Source organism: Malaclemys terrapin, chromosome 15, assembly GCF_027887155.1.
Source record: "Malaclemys terrapin pileata isolate rMalTer1 chromosome 15, rMalTer1.hap1, whole genome shotgun sequence".
NCBI classification, from domain to species: domain Eukaryota; kingdom Metazoa; phylum Chordata; order Testudines; family Emydidae; genus Malaclemys; species Malaclemys terrapin.
In genome coordinates this window covers 19,758,034-19,780,501 of record NC_071519.1, presented here as the reverse complement: position 1 = coordinate 19,780,501, position 22,468 = coordinate 19,758,034, and the positions used below count along the sequence as shown (strand labels likewise).

The following is a 22,468-nucleotide window of genomic DNA, read 5'->3' as shown; positions in this document are numbered from 1 at the left end:
TGCTGTCCTAGGCGAGCGTGAAATCTCTAGGCTTTTAACAGTGGGGAGTCATATGGCCATCTGGCCACCTCTGCACTCAGGTAGCTAGCACAGTGGCTGTCTCTTTCTCTCTCTCTCAGCCTCAGAGCAGATGTAACTTAAGACTAAGAAATACCTTTCTCCCTCCTCCACCTCTTGTCTGGGGATGGCTGACTATAATACTTAGTTCTGCCATGAGTGCAGGGGACTGGGCCAGATAATCTCTCGAGGTCCCTTCCGGTCCTATGATTCTATTACTCCCCTGCCGTGTCTGGCTTTCAAACCCTGAAACCTCGTGCAGTGTGTCAACGGGCAGTAGCCATCACCTTCCTGCTGTGTGGCTCCATACAGGGGGCATCTTCCAGCCAGGGACACAGAGAAGTGGAGTGAACCACATGAACAAAGAAAATCCCTCTGCCTGTTCCTGGGTAACAGACCCCTGAGGGCAGTAGGAGATTTCACAAGCTGGCGTGGTGGCATTTGAGGAACAGCTCTTTCGATGGGATCTCTAGCTCAGCCAGGCCTATGGACTGCAGGCAGGAGCAGCAGTCCAATCAGGAAGCAGGGCCCTGCCAACCTGGTTGGAGAAATGCTGGGAACCTCCACACAGAAAAGACCTGGGAGCAGCCTGGGAATCTGCCAACCTCCATTGGCAGCTCAGCCTGCACGTTAACTATGTTCCAGACAGGCTGTCCCACATTTCGGCTTCCAGAGGAACCATTCACATTCCCAACATTGTCGGAGCTCTGTGCTTCCTCTTGCTCTGCGGGCATGCCAGTAAAACCTGAGCACCCATTGTTTGCCTAGCACTGCCCGGCGCTCTACTCCGGGGATAACTGAAGAGCTGCAGGCTCACCCTGAATAGCTTCCAGTGTGGTCAGCAAGGATAGCTTCTCCTCTGGGAGGACAAGTCCTCAAAGGAGTGCTGGGTTCTCCCACTGCTAATCATGCTACAAACTCCCCAGACCCACCAACTCAGAGACACCCCTCCCCCCCTTCTGCAGTGAAATCCAGGCCCAATTGAAGTCAATGGAGGATTGGCCATTTATTGCGTTGACTGCAGGATATTCACCCCTAGTATTTAAGGGAGAAAAGATGTTCAGCTGCTTCGGTGTTATTTAAAACTGCTTGTTTGAGGATTCCTAGATAATTACCAGACATACAAGGGCATCTTGAGTTGAATTCATTCACCCCTTTGTATCTTGGGAACAACTCACCAAGGGCTATAGTGGATTCGCCATCACTAGCAATTTTTACATTAGGATTGGATGTTTTTTTTTCTAAAAGATCTGCTCTTGTTCAAACAGGAAATATTCTGGTGCCGTTCTGTGGCCTGTGTTGTGCAGGAGGGCAGACTAGATGATCACAATGGTCCCTTCTGACCTTGGGATCTCTAAATTTCTCATAATCAGGGATAGGAAGCTTTAAGATTAAGGGTCATCACTGAAGTCCTGACTCCAGCCAAAATCTTGCTTTGTCAGCTGGAGGTCTGAAAGTCAGGCTCTGTCCCAGTGTAAAAAGTTTAACGTGCTGCATGAACACTAATCACGGCTGATCCAGACTGGGGAGGTTGTAGGGATTGTTATCCCTGCTTCGCAGCTGGGAAGGCTGATGCAGTGAAGCTAAAGAAGAAGCAGAAAGAAATTAAAGCCACTTTTTCAAAGTTGATCACTGGCCCAGCTCAAATTATTATTGTTGTTAATCATGTTTATTAGAGTCGTGCCTAAGGGCCAACCGAGGGCCCATTGGGTTAGGTGCTGCACACACGCAGAGCAGTAGATGGCCCTCGCCCCCACAGAGCTTACAATCTAAATAGACAAGACGGTGGGGGAAGGGATAGCACAGAGCTGCAGAGTGAGCATTGAGATGGCAGCAAACTGCATGCTCGTGCCACCATTTTCCCCCCCAAGGTGCTGAGCGCTTGCATCTTCTGTTGACTTCAGCTGGCTTTGTGGGTTTGTGCTCATGTCTCTGAAAATTAGTCCCAGAGAGGCTTGATCTGGGCACCTGGAAAGTGAGACTCCCAAAAGCAGAAGGGCCTCTTCCGGAAATGTGGCTGTATGCAATTTGGCTCAGGTCAAACAGAGCCAGCAGCGCAGGTGGGGATAGAAACAAGAGTGCTGAGTCCCATTCTCTGGTACGGCTGTCAAGAATATCCAGAGCAATTGATGACAGCAAATTCAGGGAGGGATATTAAACATCATCCTTCTGGGCTTCAGCAGATTTCTGACTAATAGAGACCAGGATGGGGATTATGGGCAGGGGGAGATTATCCCACATCTGCTACTGTGGGGTTCTTACGCCTTCCTCTGAAGCTTCTGCTGTGGGCCACTGTCAGAGACAGGATGCTTGACTAGATGGGCTTTGGGTCTGATCCATGCTGGCAATGCCTGTGTCCCTATGACCCCTTACTGCTGCAGATGGAACACTGCGTTTGCTAGTAAAACAGTCCTGAGAGCACACAAAAAAGCCATGGGCCAGTTACAGAGCGGGTGTAAACCAGCTTCATTGATGTCAATGGAGTAACACTGATTTACCAGCCCAGCCCATAAAGACTGCAAGGTCAGCAGTCCTGGGCTATTAAAGACCCATCACGGGACACTTCTCCTCCACTCCATTGCCAGCAAGCTACCAGTGCACCAGAGGGAGAATGGCATGTTTATCTGCAGTGCATTCGTCACCAGGTGGACGTCCGCACTCAGCATACGTTGGGGTGTTTATTCAGCCAATAAGGACCACAACGAAAGCCATTTTCTAGAAAGCCATGACAGGCTTGGAAGACTTGATGGCCTGAGTCACAGCTGAAAAACCCCAGTCAGTCAATAATCACTAGGCAGCGTTCTTATCTGACGCTGATATTATTATTATTTATCATTATTAGAACACAGGAAAAAAACCGTGATGGTCTTGATTTTTTTTCTTTATCTTCTAAATGGGTAATGTAGTTTTCCATGGGGGGTATACAGGTCATTTAGAGAACAAGCTACATGGAAGCATCTATGTATCTATGCATGACCATGCATGGTGCATATAAGCCTGTAAAGTAATAGTTTCAGGAAGTTATACGCAATGGAAAAGTGGTTAGAACTAAAACCATGATATGGCCTTAATTCGAGCAAGCACTGCCACTCCTGCTATAAACAAAAGGCCAGATTTTCAAAAGATCTCAGCTCCCATCTAGGCACCTACATAATGGGCAGATTTTCAAAACCTGCTTAGTACCCAACATGCATCAGCATGTAATTCTGACCTAGATATATACAGGTTTATCTGATCCTGTTTGGGGCAGGGGGGTTCTTTCTATTCTGGATTACACAGCACCTAGCCCATTTTCAATGCCCAATATTAATAAATATTGTGGAGACACAGGTAGGAACTCCGTAGCTGAGGTTGCACTGAGATTTGCAGTCATAGTGGGGTTTAAATCCTTTTGCTATCAATTTGCAACCCTTAGCTGCCAGGCTGAGGAAGACAGCAGTAAAGCTGTTCCGCGCATTAGGAGTCAGGAGGAGTTAAAAACGGCTTGGTCTGGGAGTTCATACGTGCAGTCTCCCCTTTCCTTTGGCTCCCCCTTGATAACGAATGGCAGGTGTGGAACATTCCAAGGCCCACACAGCTCTAGACATCATCTCAGGCTGGTTTAAACTAATACAGACATTAGCGTTATTTGTCAGAACTGCTTCCATTTACTCCAAGGGGAGCTGACAGGTGATGCTTCTTCGGACGGGCAGCCGGCTCCCGACACCTGCAGTGAAATATGGAACCAAAGCCTCACAGCTTGCTCTGTATCGAGCCCCTCCGGTGCCTGGTTGGCCCAGTTCCCCACACCCCTGGATCCCCTGCCACACTGACCCACCTGCTTCCTTGGCTAGGACCACAAGCCAGACCCTCACGTCTACATACAAAATCTGCGTTGATACCATCTTCCCCAGGACCTTAAGGTTCAACAGAGTGAGTCCAATGGACCATCAAACTGGGGCTCCACTCCAGTGAAGTTTAGGAAGCCTCTGGTAGGTCTTAGCAGGGACCTGGCGGGCTGGGGCGTGGTGAACAACAGCGAGATCAGGAGCTGGGAGGTCCGGCACACCCGTGGGGCATGGACGCTTTCACTGCTGCTGCCCGTGCTCTATCTCTTGTGTGCATGGAGGACTCCAGACTCCGGGGCTGCCAGTCAAGCACCTTTTCCTGCAATCCTGACTCATGAGCAGGAGGGTGACTATGGGAGAGCTGGGAGGGGGAGCATTTCCCCCCTAGCCTGCAGACAGGGGGACAACAGTGTCTCTCCCCCACACACACACACACAAACTCTCAGCCCTGTATGGGGCAGGAGAGGAGAGCAGCAGTTCCCAGCGCCATCTCCCTCCACCCCACCCCACCACCAGTACAGCCACCAAGCCAGCAACAGACACAGCAGGGAAATGGCTGCTTCCCTCCAGCAAGGCTGAGCTTTGGAGGGAATCTTCCCCTTGGCTTGCGATACCTTGGGAGCAGAAGGAAGGAGACCCACAGTCTCTCCCAAAGCTTGGGGGGAGAGATACTGGAGAAAGGGGGCAGGAAATCCAGGAGAGGAGATTGGAGCCAGATGGAGAGGGGAAGGGAAAACGGGGAAGCCAGAAAGAGGGCAGTACAGGGCGAGCTCACGGGGGAGCTAAGGGATTTGCAAGGGAGCAGTGGGGGTTGATGGATTTGTGGGACGGAGAGCAGGGTGAGCTGCGAGATTTGATGTGGAGGAACTGATGGAATTTGGAGGGGACGGAGGAGTGGAGAATTGATGGATTTGACAGGGGATTGTTGGCTGGTTTGCGGAGCTGCATTTGAAGGAATTTGAAGTGTTGACAGGGCCCTCATGCGGAGCCAGCCAGCTGATAAAAGGAAACACTTTTTCACACAATGTGTGATTGGACTGTGGAACTCTCTGCCACAGGGTTAGAGCTGAGCAATTTTTTTTCAGTGAACAGTAAATTGGCTGGAAAAGGCATTTTTGTGTCACCACAATGGTTAGTGAATGTGGGTCGAAACTGGCAAATCAAAAAATAAGACTGGAAAAAGTTGAAATGATTTAATTCAGCCATTTCAAAATTTCGTTTCAAAATTGAGCTTTATTTAATAAAACGGGGGAGGTTGAGTTTCAGGTTATTTTCTGATGTTTTTCAATGAAAAGCCAACAAAAAAAAAATTTAAAGTCGGACAAAAAAAATCAGTTTCAGTTCAAACCAAACTGATTTTTTTTTAAACTTTTCAGTTCCACCCCCAAACTGAGAAATCAGTTATTGTCACTGAGGCCAAGAATTCAGCAAGGTTCAAAGATTTGGACATACACATTCAAGCAGGACTATCCACTTTAGAGTAATTAAAGCGAAAATAATGCGTTTGGGAAGAGAGATTAAATCTCATCCTTCAGGTCTCTAACTATTAGGGGTCAGGATGTGACATTTACAGAGGGCAGGTTGTCCAACATCTACTGCAAGGCTTTTACTCTTTCCTTTCAAACATCTGGGTCTGGTCACTGTCAGAGACAGGACACAGGACTTGGTGAACCTTTGGTCTGATGCAGCCCAGCGATTTCTGTATTCCTATGTTCTTGTCCCACCCAGACTTTGGAACCAGAATTTCCCCACTGCTCATTGAGGTCATAGTGAGTACCCTCAACCTCAGTAAGACTTTCAGAATCAGGTGTGAAGTAGTCAACAACTCCTGCCCTACCCAAGCAGCAAGAGAGATCTGGGGATGCACAGCCAGTTGACACGCTGCTCAGGGATAGAGACCTTGCAGAGCTTTCAGACGTGCCGCTGAATCTCCTAGAAACCTCACAACCAGACCGGGATTTTAAAGACTAGTCTGATCTGGGCAATTCCCTGAAACACGGAGGTTTGAAATGACATGCCTTTGCTGTATGTATAACTGCTGCTAGGGGCATTAAGTGTTTTGCTAAGCATCTGCGTAAATTCCCAGAACGACTGGAGGAACTGGCTGTAAGATCAGACCCGCAGCAGTGGCAATAACTGATGTGCTGGATGTGCCCTCAAAGCATACGCACCGAAACAGCAAAAAGAAACAAACAAAGAGCTGACTGTCGGCAAGGAGAGCAGAATAGGCACCGCATCTCTCCGGCCTGTGTGCGGAGGTCCCGCCCTGTGACCAAGGAAAATTGTCGCCAGTCCCCTTTGGCAACCTGCCCACCCTGACAGATTCGGTTGTAGAGGTGGGAAATTAGCCATTGGCATGAGCTGCCTCCACAGGTAATTAGAAATACTTGACTCCAAAAGCCACTATTTGGTTTAGACTCATCACATTTCTAAATACTGCACGTCCTGGGATTTTGCTGACGGCCTGCATCAGCCCGCTTTGCTTCAGCACTTTTCAAGTTTTAATAAATCTGCTAATTGCAGCAATGGGCAGTAGGGCAGTGCGTCGAACGTTCCAGCTTTTGGCATGTTTCTGGGGAAGGATCAAAGACAGCAGGCTGATGCAAACCCCAAGTTGCCAGGAAAGAGGATCTCAAAACAACAGCTTGCACCTAACTGATAGCACGTGATTCTGCTCTTCCTCTGACCCTGAGGTTTGGAATAGGTGGCTTATTGGCAGCCCCACTCTTCCCCCGAGATCTGAGAGCGTGACCCTGTTTAGTTAGGAAGAGAGTGCAAGCTAGTGGTTAGAACAGGGCCTGAGAATCAAGGCTCCTGGCTTCTTTTCCCAGCTCTGCCATTGACGTTGTTATCTCGCGGCGTCCCAGTTCCACGATTTGCAAAATAAGGATAATAATCCCTCGCTCAGAGCATGCCGTCAGATTGAGTCAGTGTTTCAAAGATGCTTTGGGATCCTTGAGTGAAAAGTTCTGTGACTGCATCTTGGCAAATGCATCAATGAACTCATTTGATTTCCCTCCTGCTTAGCTTCCAGAGTATTAAAGTGCCCCTATGATGTGACAGAAAGGGGCACGTTCTAAGGTCATTAGCTTGACCAGCAAAGCATGCACAACGCACGCTGGGGTTTGCTCTTTCCTCAGCACACTGGCCTCACTTGCATTAGCACTAATAGGCGTTACAGATCGTACAGAGAATATAAAACATAATTACATCTACTTGTTTGCTCTCACATCATCGGGGGAATAGACCCCTCTCCGCATGTGGGACCTCCACTTCCCAAGAGTGCAGTTCGTGCAGTAACATTTCCACCTCAAGCAGCAAATATTTCTAGTCATGTACCAAGAGTGCAGATTCTATGAACAGCCAATGCCTACTGTGCTAATGCCTGCTGTTCCTACCAGCTCCGAGTTTGGGCAGGCACAGAGGTGTGGCGCTGTATGCGTTATACACATACCTTGCCACAGGCCAAGCACACATGGGTAGCATGAAATCCTCCTGCTGGCATGCCTCTGACACAGGGCTTCTCCAGCTAAGGCCATCCATTATGTCTGGTGGCTCTCATTGGCACTATATTGCAGTCAGTGAGCCTACCGTGAGATGGCATGGCCCTTGGTTTGTTGGAGCTCACTGAGGCTATACCTGCCAGCTGTCACCTGTGCTTGTTGGTCAGCCACTGCTAATGACAAAACACTAGGATAGCAATGAATGATCAAGCCTCTGCTAGACGAGCGAAGTCATCCTTATGTGATGACACCCATGCTCAGGTCATTTGTGGGATGGAACACAGGAGTGTAAGATCTAAAAGCATGAGCTGAAACACTAATGTCTGAGTTGAGAGACAGTAGCAGACTAGTGGTCTGCTATCCATGGCCCAGCCACTAGAGGGAGACAAGGAGCCACACTCTGTTATTCTGGGTTACATTTATATCAAGCTTTGAATAGTATCGTGGCAAAATACCTGTAAGGCCAACTGCTTCAAGGCAACAGGGTTGACTTTACTTTCAAGGGGGTGGGAGGTTGGCTGTTCACAACCCAGGGCCTGCTATTCAGGAATGCACTCCGCTCTAATGCTCCCCAAAGTTCATGTGTGGCATCTTTCTAGTCAACATTGCAGACCTCTCTGATTCCTTTCTCAATTTGTGTTTTGTAGGGTTATGTAGTGTGGTTGGGTGGGTGGGTTGCAAAGACTTTCTGAGTCTCAGACTAATTATTGGTCTTGGCAATTTTTCCTAGATTTAGTCATTCTTAAAATTAGTGGAAATGTTTCAGATTTCAAAATGGTGACCATTTTGAATGATTAACTTTTAAGATAAAAAGGGGAACAGATTAAACAAAATATGTGCAAAACATTTCCCCCTGTGTCTTCACCAACTTTAGATCTAATGGCAAGTTTCGAATTTTGAAATTTAAAAACTCGAATTTTGAAAAATGGGAGGGAAGACATTTCCCAGACCATTAAGAAATTGTGTTTGCTTGTGTTATTTTTCTCTTTTTCTGGCAACCAGTTCTAGTTATCATTGCTATGCAGCACCCAAATCTGTGGGCATGAACACTTTTAAAAAATAACTTTCTTTTTAGAACTATTCTTTGAATGAACCAATGACTAGTCTCTTTGCTGGGAGGCAATAATAGAGTCTGTATATGTATATAGTCCAGTCACTAGAGGGGGACAGAGAGTTACACTATATTAGCATTAGTGCTGATCCAACATGTTTCAATAAAACATTTGTTCATTGAAAAATGCCAGCACTTTGAAACCAAAACTGTTTGTGAAACAGGGTCAATTTCAACGAATCTCCTGACAAAACGTTTTTGGAAAAAGAGTTTCAAAATTGTCAAGAATGTTTTGACATTTTCTAAACAAAAAATTCTAGTTTTCCAGTCTGGAAATGACTTTTTATTTCCAAATTTAAGCTAATGAGACTGAAAAAAGTTGGGGGGGAAAGGTGTACATCGAAAGAAAATATTTTGAAATTATCTAAACAAAACATTTTGATTGACTTGAACTGAAGAAAAATTCAGCTCTTTGGTTCACGATAAGTTTTGAGACTTCAATTTTTTGTCCTGATTTGGGATAAGAACATATTTTGAACTCTCAAAAATATACGTAAGATGGGAAAGCCATTTCCCACCCATTTGCATTGCCCTTCTTTAAAACACGCTTTTCCTCTCTTTCAGGTCCTGAGCAACGAGAACACATTAATATTGAAAAGTGTCCGCCAGGAGGATGCGGGGAAATACGTCTGCCGAGCAGTGGTTCCGCGGGTGGGCGCCGGCGAACGGGAGGTGTCTCTGACTGTCAATGGTACCTGACATCTCTTTATCATTATTCTGTCGGAAAGTGATGAGATCGCCTCACTGTTTTGTCCCTGTTAAATTACTAGCTCATGGTGTGCAGGTTTCACTCTGAGGGCAGATGCCACCCTGAGATAGACCAGCAAGGTTCCTAACCAGACATTTTGCAATTGCTCCACTTCCTATGGACTCTGTGTTGGTTGTACCTCAGAGGGATAAATGGATTCATGGCATTGTGGAAACACTGCTGAGTTCTTATCTAGGGATGGCCTGAGCCAGTGCAGGTAAGATAAACATCCAGGCTGGAAGTTTGCCCCAAAGTCAAACTATATTTTTCCTGACGATTGAAACAATATGATTCGCTTTTTTCTGTGAATCTTCACCTCCTCGTGCTACCTACTTTGGGATACCCAAGGAAATGCAGCCTGTTTAAGCACATAAAAACGGCCATACTGGGTCAGACCAATGCTCCATCTAGCCCAGTATTCTTTCTCCACCAGTGGCCAGTACCAGAGCTTCAGGGGGAGTTTACAGAACAGGCCAGTTGGAGTGATCCATCCCTGTCTTCCTCTCCTGGCTTCTGGCATTCAGAGATTTAGGATCACCTGAGCATGGGGTTGTATCCCTGACCATCTTCGCTAATAGCCATTGATAGGCCTATCCTCCGTGAACTTTTCTAGTTCTTTTTTGAACCCAGTTATACTTTGGCCATCGCAACATCCCATGGCAATGAGTTCCACCAGTTAATTGTGTGTTGTGTGACAAAATGCTTCCTCTTGTTTGTATTAAGCCTGCTGCCTATTAATTTCATCACGTGACCCCTGCTTTTGGTTTTGTGGGACAGGGTAAATAACACTTCCCTATTCACTGTTTCCACACCAGTCATGATTTTACAGACCTCTATCATATCTCCCCTTCATCGTCTCTTTTCTAAGCTGAATTGCCCTAATATTTTCATGCGGAAGCCATTCTGTACTCTTCATCAGCTTTCTTGTCCTTCTCTGAACTTTCTCCAGTTCCACTCTATCCTTTTTGAGATGGAGCGATTGGAACTGGACACAGTATTCAAGGTGTGGGTGCACCATGGATTTATATAGTGGCATTATGATATTTTCTGTCTTATTTCCTATTCCTTTTCGTAATAGTTCCTAAACATTCAGCTAGCCTTTTTGACCGCTGCTGTGCATTGAGATGAAGTTTTCAGAAAACTATCCATGGTAACTCCAAGATCTCTTTCTAGAGTGGTAACGGCTAATTTAGTTGTTTGTGGGGTGCTCCTGGCACAAACCTGTGCAGGAGGGTAGAGAATATCACACAAGAAACCTGGTTCTGTTTCCAGCCCAGAGCAGTCGGGATCAGCCAATGATGCTTAGCCAATCAGTGAACTTTCAAAATGCAGCAACAGCTATCCTGAGAATTCAGTGCTTGTGAAAGGTGTTGACTTGAGACGCAGAGACCTGAAATCAAATGGTATTTGGGCATCTAACCCTCTTAGGCTTTTTTGAGAATCCCAGTCTGTATTTATCCTTCAAATCGAAGGAACACAGGCATCCCTCGACCCCATTATACTGTCAAGGCACCTCAACCTGCCCTCACTCGAGGCGTGGAAGAACTCAGACTCAATGGCCTTTCTGAGCCTTCCAGCAACGGTTCTTACAGTGTGGACACTAGCTTCTAGGCTGAATCCTTTAAAATGCATTTCCCATAGGCCACCAAACTGCTATCAGATGGCAACTGCTTTCTGTCGCTACCATCTAGGAATGGATTTCAGCCAGTGGCCTGGGAGTGAAAGGCACCTATCCCATTGTCAATAATACTGATGGTGATAATGGGGTGAGATTGAATTAATTTAGCCTCTGTAAAATAAGTGGAGATCCTTGGGTGAAAGTCTCTTCCGAATTGCAAAATGTACTTTTAGCTAAAAGAGGTGTATGTATCTATTAGCTGTGGGAGGTTTTTTCCTTTCTATCTATGTTACTTATCTGGTCCCCATCACCAGGATATCTGAGCCCCTCGCAATCTTTAAGTATTTATCCTCACAGCTGTGAGGATAACCGTTATCCTGGGAGGTAGGGCAGTGCAATCTCTATTGTACAGTGGGAAACTTAAACACTGAGGCTCAGATCCTCAAAGGTATTTAGGCGCCATAGTAACCAGTGAGAATTCTGGGCCTAAATGACTTGCCCATGGTCAAATAGGAAAAAGTGGCAGAGTCATGGCCTGCAGAGCAGGGAATTGAACCTGGATCCCAGTCTAGACCATTCTCTGGCTCTTCTTCACTTTTCCTCACCCCAAAGTACTTGTGGAGTAGCTAGAGTCGCAAGAGGGACTCAGGTAACTACCAAATCAACCCCCGAAGGTGAAATAGGCAGGGGAACGCCGACTTCATAAATCCCTCCAGGGCCTTGGTGTGCTGTAGGGGCTGAGCTGTTGGGCTTTGCCAGGACTTCGGTGACTCTGCTCAGACCCAGGCACCTCTGGGACTTGAAACTGCAGCACCACCGGTGCCTCCAGAGGGAGGAGTCGGCTGAGCAGGAGTTTTGTGAATGCCAGTGGTGCCTAAAGTGGCAGTTAGGCACCCACGCCCCCCTTGTGAATCTAGCCCTTGATGTAACCGACAATAGCCCCAAAGAGAACTTAATAATCCCTAGCTCTTATACAGCCCTTTGTAACTCATGTGTCTCAACGTGCGTTACAAAGGAAAGGTAAGTCTCAGCGCCAATTTATGGATGGAGAAACTGAGGCACACGGCAAGGCCGTGACTTGGCCAAGGTCACCCCACAGGTCCATGACAAGCTGGGTCTCCTGACTCCCAGCTTAATGCCCTGTCCACTGAACTATGCCGCGTGGAGGATCAGCGCTGGGTTAACTGGGAACAATGTAAAGAGAACATGAAATTTGCATAGTCTGTCACCTGTCTGGTAAAACAACAGGCTTCAGGCCCAATTCACTGTCATGAAGACAAGAGAGCTAGAGGGGAAGCAGCACAGTTTAATTTGAAATGCAGATAATGCGAAGAAGAAAACCCCGGGGGCCACGGAAAGCCAACCACTCCCTTGACTTCCGCCCTGCCCCACAGGCTCTCGCACTCTCCGTCCCATTTGGCGGCTAGATTTTAATTACAATTAAAATCGCTTGAAGGACACAAAGCAGCAAATTAAAAAACAGCAAAGAACCTGCTCGCCTCTTACCACCAGTCACATACACCCCCTGAATTCAGATCAAGTGAGTAATGTGCCAAAGCCACGGGTGTGGGGAGCGGGATGGGAAATGCTTCCCCGATGTCCTCTGGAGCTGAAACCAGCTTTGATTTTTACATTGCAATGCTGACAGGGGAGCAAATAAAGTTGGTGCCACTCAGGAAATATCCCACCTCAGCTTCTTGACTTTGCAGACCTGCTTGGACTCAATTCCCTAGCACGCTCCATAGCATAAACACACAAAATTAGGGGTGTACGTAACAGCAGATCTGCTGTGTTTTACCTCGTTGTGAGCCGGTCTTTGAGAACAAATGGGTTTGATGGAATAAGAAGCTGCCACTGGAGGCACTTGTGTGTCACAGAGAAAGGTGGCCCTGAAGCAAAACTTCTGATCAGAATGCCCCTGAACTTTAAAGGTGTTCCAGACCTGAGCCTGGCGCTGACCTCTGCAAAGTGGCCCCTCTCCGTACAAGGTACCCAGGTGCCACAGTAAGAACCACAAAAGAAACTAAACAGCTGATGTCCCAAATCAAAACCCCAGACCCAAGAACCCATGAGTGTGGGGCTATTTGAAATCTGTGTCCAGATCTGAATTTGGCAGCCTGAGCCTGCCTATCTATCTTCAGAGGAGTAGCCATGTTAGTCTGGATCTGTAAAAAGCAACAAAGAGTCCTGTGGCACCTTCTAGACTAACAGATGCATCTGACGAAGTGGGTATTCACCCACGAAAGCTTATGCTCCAATACATCTGTTAGTCTAGAAGGTGCCACAGGACTCTTTGTTGCTATCTATCTATCCATTGCCATACATCCCTTCTTTCTATCTATCTATCTATCTATCTATCACCATTCATATAATCTCTCACTCTTCTGAGCTCTTCGGAAAATCTGGCCCACTGTTATTTTAGACAGAAAATTGGCATCTCATATTTTTAATTGGATCCAAATCGGGATTATAATACAATCATCTCATTGCAACCTTGGGCTTCCCTGCCTGCCCACCTGTTGTCTTATCCTTAGATTGTAAACTCCTTGGGGCAGGGACTGTGGGCTAGATCCACAACGGGGACTTAGGTGTTGCAGTGCTAAGCCTAACATTTAGGTGCTCTGCTGCCCAGCAGAATCCACATCTCCAAGTTAGTTACCCAGGCTCCCTAGATAATGCCAGGGCAGAGTTAGTCACCTGAGAAAGAGATTCACTGAAGCCAGCATGCTGAGCCAGGAGCTGCCTGGGCTATTGGAACAGAAAATGCCATGGAAGGGGCGGGGCCTAAGCCCTGCCACTCAAGCATAATGAGACATGTAAGTCCAAGCTGGTGGGAGGCACCTCCCTTTGCTTGGGGTTCTGCGCCATGAACCCCCTCCTGGCAGTGCTGGCTTTAAGCCAATTCGGCCGATTCCACGGAATGGGGCCCCACGCCTAAAAGGGCCCCGCAATGTCCGGGGCTGGCGGAGCGGGGAAAAAAAAAAAAAGCCGCGTCCTGCTTCTCCCGGTTCCCTCCAGCGCTTGCGCCGCCATACAGCTGATCAGCACAAGCCTGGGAGGGAGGGGTGAGGAGGAGGAATGAGGCATGCTTGGGGAAGAGGCAGGGCCAAGGCGGGGATTTGGGGAGGGATCCAATGGGGCGGGGCTAGGGTGGGGATTTGGGGAGGGATCCAATGGGGCAGGGCTAGGGTGGGGATTTGGGGAGGGATCCAATGGGGCAGTGAGGGGGTGGTGGAGTTGGGACGGGGTGGGGCGCGAGACAATTCGGTTCCCTGCGTGGGGCCCCGCACCTGCTAAAGCCGGCCCTGCCTCCTGGAGAGAGGCACATACCCCCGGCCAGCCCTGTCTCACAACAAGCCAAGGAAGAGGTGGCTAGTGGTTAGTGCATTCACCTGCTACGTGAGCAGCATGTGGTCAAATCCCTTCTCTGCCTGATTCAAAACAGGGACTTGGACCCAGATCCCCTACTGCAGCACCCTAACCCCCAGGCTAGCAGTGCCATGTTGAAGCTGTCCCCTTTGTACGCACTGGGGCAGAGAGCGCAGTCCGGGCACTCACCGGGGAGATAGGAGTACAAGTCCCTGCTCCAAATCCAGCAGAGGCTGGGTCTGGCTGAGTGCTCTCACCACTGGGCTATTGGGTATTTAGCGGGAGAGGAAGGTGACATAGGGCCTATGTCCCGGCTGCAGGGAGCCCCTGCTCTCTGTTTGGGATTCACAGCTGGGAGAAAATAGAGGGCAGCCTTCGTTATAACCTCTAGCACACTCCCCCCTGCCTGTGGGAGACCCCCGGTCAGTCCCCCATCGGTGGGCTGGAGAGCAGGGATTTCAACAGGGGAGTGTCATTCTCAGGGGAGTGCCCGAGGCACCGGAGGGTGCGATATTATGACGTGTGTGTATCTGTCGCTGCATCTCCCCTGTCGGAGCCGTTCCACTGTGGATAAATAATTAACTATGCATTGGGCCAACCAGAGACCAAGACTGCCTCTCTAGCGTGGTGGGTAGGGCTCGCACCAGCATGGTGGGAGACCCTTGTCCAAATCCCATCCTCACATCAGGCAGAGGGGAGAACTGAACGGGGGTCTCTCATCTCTTCGGTGAGTGGCCTATGCTAAAGGTTACAAGGGACGCTGCCGCCACCTCCTTCCCTGCTGGCCGTTTTGTGTGGAGTCAGGCCCCCTCCGAGTGTGCCTGATGGAGAGGCCCCACTGGCACATTAGGCAATGCAAGGCCCAGTGTGTGACCCTGCTGGGCTGAGGAGTGAGATAGGCATTCAGTTGGCAGGGCAGGGCAGGACCACGGCAGCTGTGTGCATGCTCAGCTGCCAAAACGTAGGCGTCTTGGGGATGGTGGAAACTTCAGGCTTGTCTGTGCAGGACGTTGGTGCATGGTGGGCTGGTACACTATAGATTCACCCCTGGCTTGCCATGCACTAATGTCCTGGTAGACAGGCACTCAGGGGCAGCTGAGCAGGGGTTCTGTGAATGACAATGCAGCCTGAATGCTAGGGAATCTTGCAGGAGCATAACCATGAGCTGGGCAGCTTTGTGCACCAGCAGACATTCAGGGAACGTTATGGGTGGAAATTTAGGCATCTGGGGAATTTAGGCAGCAGCTAAGTAGGTGTTTTGAGGCTCTAACTTATGGACTTAGGTGCCCAAAGTGGCCGCTAGATGCATAAATCCCTTTGTGGATCTAACCCTGTCTTTTTGTGGTGTGTTTGGACTGCTTCTTGCACGGTGGGGTTGGGGCTTCTAGGAGCTATACTACTACTACTAAACACCTAGCTCTTATCCAGCACTTTTCATATAGCTCTCAAAGCGCTTTACAAAGGAGGTCAGGTTCATTTTCTCCATTTTACAGACGGGGAAAGGCTCAGGGAGGGGAAGGGACTTGCCAGGGGAAGTGACTTGCCAAAGATCACCCAGCAAGCCAATGGCCAAGCCAGGTCTCCTGACTCCCAGTCCAGTGTCCTGACTACGAGACCTTTGAGGAGCAGTGATGGAGCCCTGCTTTGCACCCTGCCATTCCATCTCGCCATTCCTCCCCTCCCTCCCGTTCCATGTCACTTTCCTGTGACCACGGCCTGGTCAGCAGTTCACTGAGTTTGGAGGCCAGCGTGGAATCCTCCAGAAGCTGGAGTCTCAGACCAAAGACAAGTAGGAGTCTGAGCCTCTGCTAACAGAAGGGAGGATTATGCAGATTAGCAGCATTCAGCAGAGGCAAAAAGGGGTGCCAGGAATCAGCAGCCAAGCGCCTCTCGAGCTTTCTGACCACCCTTACTGGCTGTGCTGCCACCACAATAGACTCTCCTAGTTCTTCTTCCCCCAGCTCTTTTTGGGTTGCCTTTGCCTGCACCCACCATTTAAGAAATAGGTGCACAATGGGCTGTGACTCTTCTGTATCAAAAACAAGCTAGGAAGACAGTACAGTGACATGGAAAAACTCTAGTCACGGGGCCCAATTCAGGGCTCGTTGGGCAGCCTAGGGTAAGTCTCTGAACTGCGCCATGCCTCGGTTTCCCCACCTGGAAAATGGAAAGCCCGCCTGCCTCCCAGCGGTGTAACCAAGCGTAACGTCTATTTGTAAAGCGTGGTGGCCCTGGATCAGGAAACCGTCACTCTTCAGGAGAGAAATTAACCATGTGCTTCATTTTAAACATGTGCTTAAGTGCCCCTGAAGCCCCACCAAGCTCCAGTTCAGCCGGTTCACATGTGGTAAAACCAACACTGCCTTGTCTACACTAGAGAACTGGAACGGGCTAGCTGACATCTTCACCACACCTTTCAGCCTAGTCAAGACAGACTCTGAGAGGTGCTACAGACTGACTTTTTGTTCCGTGTTTGTACAGCGCCAAGCACAGTGGGGTCTGGTCCAGGACTGGGGCTCCCAGGCACTACAGTGAGCACAGGGAATAAATAATGATCCTATTCTGTGCCGGGCATTGTCCTAGCCGCTCAGCACAAACCCGTTCCTCACAGGGAGGAAGCACATGCAATAAATCCTCTCTCTCTGAAAAACAATTCACAGCTCCGACAACAATTTGTTCTTCAGCTGCTGCCGGCCCTTGATAGAGCGCGTCTCCTGCCTTCTGATGGGGCAGTCTTCTCAGGGAACGGGCCATTGCAATAATAAGGATAAATGAGCGATCAGCTGGAAGGCGAGACACGGCGCAAACTAATCTGCAGGAGGGGCGACCGGCTGGCGACCTTGCCAGGCATCCCCGTCTAACTTGATCCCTTCTTCTCTGCGTTACATTGCAGGTGCCAGATTAACACAAGGTTCTGTGATTGCCCCGTGGCGTGAGCAGGCGTCTGGAGCTCCCTTCCACCTTGACGCCGTAGGAGCAGGAGACAAAATCTCCTTGTGGAGCAGCAGGGCAGCAATTGATTCATCAGCTAGTCCTAGCAGCTGAGCCCCTGGAGCGAATACCTGCCATTTCTGGCAATGCAGCGGAACTGCGGGCCTGTATTACCTGAGCTGGGCGTGGGGAATGACGGACCACAGCACCTGCAATGAGGGTTCCCTCTCATTACCCACGACTCACTGGGTGAGAGACCCAAGGAACCCTATCAGCCTAGCGTGGAGGGATCGACATCAGAGAGCTAGAATGGAAGAGGCAGCTGTATTATTACTTGATAGTTCACTTTGTAACCTCTCTGCCTTTTCATCCCAGGGCCTGAGTTCAAGGTCTCCTCAGGTGAGAGACTGATGGTGGGATTAGGAGCCAGAAATGCCCCACGTCCCGCTGTACTGATCTGCTGTGTAGCCTTGGGGCACTCGTGTCACACCTCTGTGCCTCAGTTTCCTGAGATGTACATTTGGGGTGGTGTACTTGGCAGAGGGACCGGGTGGGTCCCCTCTGTTGGCTGTAATGCCCGGTTATGCCTCGGTCAACACAACTTTATTGACAACTGAGCAGCTGACGAAGGCCGGTGGGTCCAATGCTTAGGGATTTGGGAAATGCCAGCTCAGTTCCCTGCACCGCCACAGACTTCCTATGTGACCGTGGCAAAGCCCCCTTGTGATCCAGCCCCATTCAAGTCAAGGGGGGAGTGGGTTGCTATTGACCTCAGTGGTTGTAGAATCAGGCCCTTTTCTCCTGAGTTTTTCAGCTGTAAAACAGGAGTAATAGCACTGCCCGCATCTTGCAGGCGTGTGGTGAAGATTAGTGCATTAACAGCTGTGAGGCGCTCAGTATTCCGGTAACAGGGGCCGTATCAGTAGCACAGATGGACTAAATGGTCTATCTACCTGCCTTACTGCATCAAAATGAACCTTGCATTGCCGGTGCTTATTGCTGGGCATACCAGTGACCAATGCAACCCACTGGAACGGGACCTGCTATTTGCTCATCATCTAGAACTTCTACTGAACGCAAGGAGTTAAAATGAAACTTCTCCCCACCAAGAGATTGTAATGCTGCAAAGACCTCAAAGGAAAGGCGGATATTGACTCAGGTGCCCCAGGGAAGTTCGGACCTTCCTTTGATTCCTTAAAGGCTCCAGAGTCAGCAATCTGCCTCTCTTTTGTGTGAGCCTCTGGGGCTGCACAAATAAATTGGCACTGCGATGCTAAAAATAACCACAACCGACAGCACCGCCATTTATATCCATAGCAACCCTGTTTAAAGTCTTTTACTGCCTGTGGGCTGTCTGACACTTAGCACTGAATCCCAAGCCAGGAGATTGGCAGCCTTCATGAGCAGCCACCTCCTGTTGGAGACTCAAACTCCAGTCCCAGATGCAAACAGGCTTCAACTTTACACTATTATTTCACAAAATGGTCTTTAGTCGTATGCTGTTAGCCTGATGCTAAGCCTCTGACTCCGAACTCCTGAAGCAATAATCAGACCCAAAGCTGCTGGCGTTTGTGCCATTTAAAATCCATTATCCCTGGGGAAAATGACCCTTTTATTATTATTATTTATTTTATTTATGATCATTAAGCCATTTTTCTCGACTTAGGCTTTTTTCTTTCTTTGCTGTCCACCCAGCCTTGCAGTGCTCCCAGAACTTGGAACTAGCATTCAACTGCTGACATATAGGGGCACGCTAAGTCCTGTAGTGAAAGCCCAGCCTGAAAAGCTGCGCTCTGTTCTTGCTTCTGCTGGTTGACCTTGTGTGTTTCATGAGCAACGAGTGATGCAGGCAGGCAAGCGGAGATCCAGGGATGTGATCGTGCCGGGCGTGACACGCTGAGGATCCGTGTGCAAAACAGCCTAGCCCTTGCGTTTCGGAAGCTGTGCTGCCACACCCAGCTACGTCCCTCGGAGTTGAGCCTCTTTCTCCGGTTCCACTCGTCGCACTGTGTTGGGCAAGTCACTTACAGCCACGTTTGCAAAAGTGGCCACTGAGTTGGGTGTCTCCAATGTTTGGATCCAAACCGGAGACGCCTGGGACCTGATTTTCAGAGGTGCTGTGTTCTCTCTGTTCCCGATGTGTGCGGAGGGGAGCCTCAGGAGCTCTTTGCATAGCTGAGGCAGGGGACATTTTTAAAACCACCTAAAACATTTTTTCACTCCCACTGAAAATCTCTCCCTCCTTCTTTTGGAGGCTAAAAAGCCCCCCCCCCTTTTTAAACTTGGGTTTGTTTTTTATAAATGCACATGCGTGGATGGTAGCCCTGGTGAAAGATGCCGGCTGGATAAGCCTGGAGATTGATGCCCACAGAACAAGTCCAGGAACAGGTGGGGGCAACTGGAAGTACCCCACATACTGCAGCTGAGGCCAGAGCATCTCCCCTCTATCCTGACATTCTACATGTTTACATGAAATTCCAATCAGTGCGGAGGCCTGGGCATCTCTTAAGTCCACACATAAGCCCTTTTTGAGGACTTCAGTGGTGTAGAGGCGTCTTGCTGGCCCTTTGTATTAAAATGAGCTTCCCCCAATTGCATCCTTACTGGGAGGTGATATCAAGCTGTGGTGATATCAAGTGCCTGCATTGCCTTTCAGACGCAGTGTGTCCAAGCCGTAGCAGCTTGTTCCCCGTCAGCATGACAATATATTAGTAGGCATAAAAAGAGACACATCCAGAGCAAAATCATGTTGTGTGTTTATCGTATCCCACTTCCTTGGGGTCTTGTGACATTTTGGGATGCAATTCAGACCAGTGAGAGGTTGTGTCCCCTCTTGCCCTGTAACCCTGGGTGCCTTAAATGCTCTGCTTCTGTGGCTCACAGCCTGGACGCCAAGAGCCAGCAAGCAGGCATGCAGATCCCTATGTGCTGTGCAGCCCTGCTTCAGCGCTCTGACCCCAGCACCCTGCCTACAGCGCAGCAGCCCCATCCTGGTCTCCATCAGTCTTGGTGACTGCTCGCGGGGTGACCTCTGCACCCCCAGGCTCAAATTTCCCCCAAACCACCTGCACTGAAAGTGTCCAGCCCTCTCCTGGAACGCTCTGAGAATTTATAAGGTGTGTAGCCCCTTTAAAGAGACAAAAGCCCAGCCGCTTCTTGCCTTAAACTGGAGTTAAGAATTGCTTCCATTTAAACACAGCACCAGGTTGGTTTAAATTAAAAGTAAAACAAGTTTATGAACAAAAAGAGATTCGTTTTAAGTGAGTTCCTGCCCAAGGGATAAAGGCAGAATGGTTACAAGCAAATCAAAGTAAAATACTCTTTCAAGTGGCTAAGACTTTATTCAGCAAGCTATAGCCTTGGTTCAAGGTAGATTTCTTATCTCTCTTTTTCTTTCCAGCCATGGCTGGCTTTCTCTCAGTCAGGACCTTCTACAGAAGTACAAGGTGCTGGTGTCCCTTGTCTTCCTAGTGAAAGATCTTTGCCTGAACAGGTTTCTCATGTATACACGGTCCCATCTTTCTAGGCTTACAAAAGCTCTGGCCCCTTGTGTCTGTCTGGTGATGGATGCCAAGATTCCTTCTCTCTCCCTATATCCTCCCAAACTCACTGGTTTGTCCCCAGACTTAGATGACCTCATGCTGTTCTTCCCTTCCTGGGGATTTCCCATTCCCCTGCTGAGTCATATGTAAATGAGCTTAACTGTCTTTGGTCACATCTTGCTTAATTTCATTGGAGACAGGTAGATAGCTGCCTTCCCTCCTGTCTGGGAGAAAACCTGCTTCTCCCTGTGTTTGGTCACAGACTTTAAAGCATAATAGCAGTGAGTACCCATAATTCATCAGAGTGTTAATACAGACATTTCACAATGATATTAAGCACCAGTGTGTCATTAGTCGTCAAAAAACACCTTACTTGATACGTTTTTTATAATACAGGAATATTGTATACAATCAGTTGATTCAATTATTTATCATGTAAGGTTCAGACCTCCTGGCTTTATAGTCCAGTAAACCAGAGACTGGTAATGGGCTATGGATCCTCTCGGGTCACACATGGGACTCAGCAGGAGTGGGACAGCTACAGACAAAGGAGTCCATCCTGTGTGCGAGTTCCAGCCTGCCAGCCCTGTAAACTGAAGCCTGGTATTTACCCACATCCCAGGGCTAGCGCTGCTCACGCTCGAAGCAAGCCCAGTCCAGAGTAGATGGGTCCGCAGGGCAGAGGGAGCAAGGAGCTAGGATGTGCTTTATTTTGTCTCTAGGTGCAGCCCAGGTTGGCACCTGATGTGTGTCCAGTGGCCCCTGGAAGAGGCGTTTGGTGGAGCTGGTCTGGTTCTGTGTGGAGAAGTGTCCATAGCTCGGAGATCACACTAATAGACTCATAGACTTTAAGGCCAGAAGATACCATCATGATCATCTAGTCTGACCTGCACACTGTAGGCCACAGACTCTCACCCACCCACTCCTGTGGTAGACCCCTAACCTCTGGCTGAGTTACTGAAGTCCTCAAATCATGGTTTAAAGACTTCAAGTTACAGAGAATCCACCATTTATACTAGTTTAAACCTGCAAGTGAGCCATGCCCCATACTGCAGAGGAAGGCGAAACTGCCAATCTGACCCAGGGGGAAATTTCTTCCCTAGCCCAAATATGGCAATCAGTTAGATGACTCCAGGTTGGTAATCTCAGCAAAGAGGTCAAGAACTGAGTTCCAGGGCTCCCCACTAGATGGGTGTCTGGGAAGGGGGGTGCGGAAGCATAGTCTGCGGCCTAGGCTGTACCAGTTATAAGTCAAACCAGAAAGCTTCAGTCTCTCGGGCTCTCTGTCCAGCACCTACAAGTGGGTATCGTATCTGGGGTTTTCTGTCTTCTATTACACTTGTGGCCCTATCCCTGCACTTTCTGTTGCTCCCACACAGGTGACTCTTGGTATCTTTTTGGGCCCTCTCTTCTTCTGAGAGGGCAGCCATTATCATTCCTGTAGGAAAGCCCTTCTGGGGACCCGCAAACCCTTTGCCAGAGGTCCAGTAGGCTCCTCCCTCCTTTCCTTGGGGTCGAACTGATGACCTTCTTCTCCAGCACTAAATTCACACAAACACACACATACACACACTCATACATCGCCGATTTTTAAATGAATGTTGCATAGGAAGGCAGTCAAGCAGAATGCGGACCTGTGTAGGGAAGCCAGGGTTCTCTGTCCTACTTCTGCTTCACCCTCAGGTCCTAATTCTCCTCAGGGTGCCAAAAGGCAGCATATGAAAAGTAGAACACGCTCAGGATAACAGAATTTTTAACTGGG

At 48.9% G+C, this 22,468-nt stretch overlaps 1 protein-coding gene across 1 annotated transcript in view; it reads left to right on the top strand.

The window, feature by feature from the left end:
• KIRREL3 (kirre like nephrin family adhesion molecule 3) overlaps nt 1-22,468 on the top strand; it is a 709,139-nt gene that overhangs the window by 626,691 nt on the left and 59,980 nt on the right. The window contains exon 10 of the mRNA XM_054005253.1: nt 9,063-9,189. Coding sequence (XP_053861228.1) covers nt 9,063-9,189 — 127 coding nt within the window. The remainder of the gene's footprint in view (nt 1-9,062; nt 9,190-22,468) is intronic.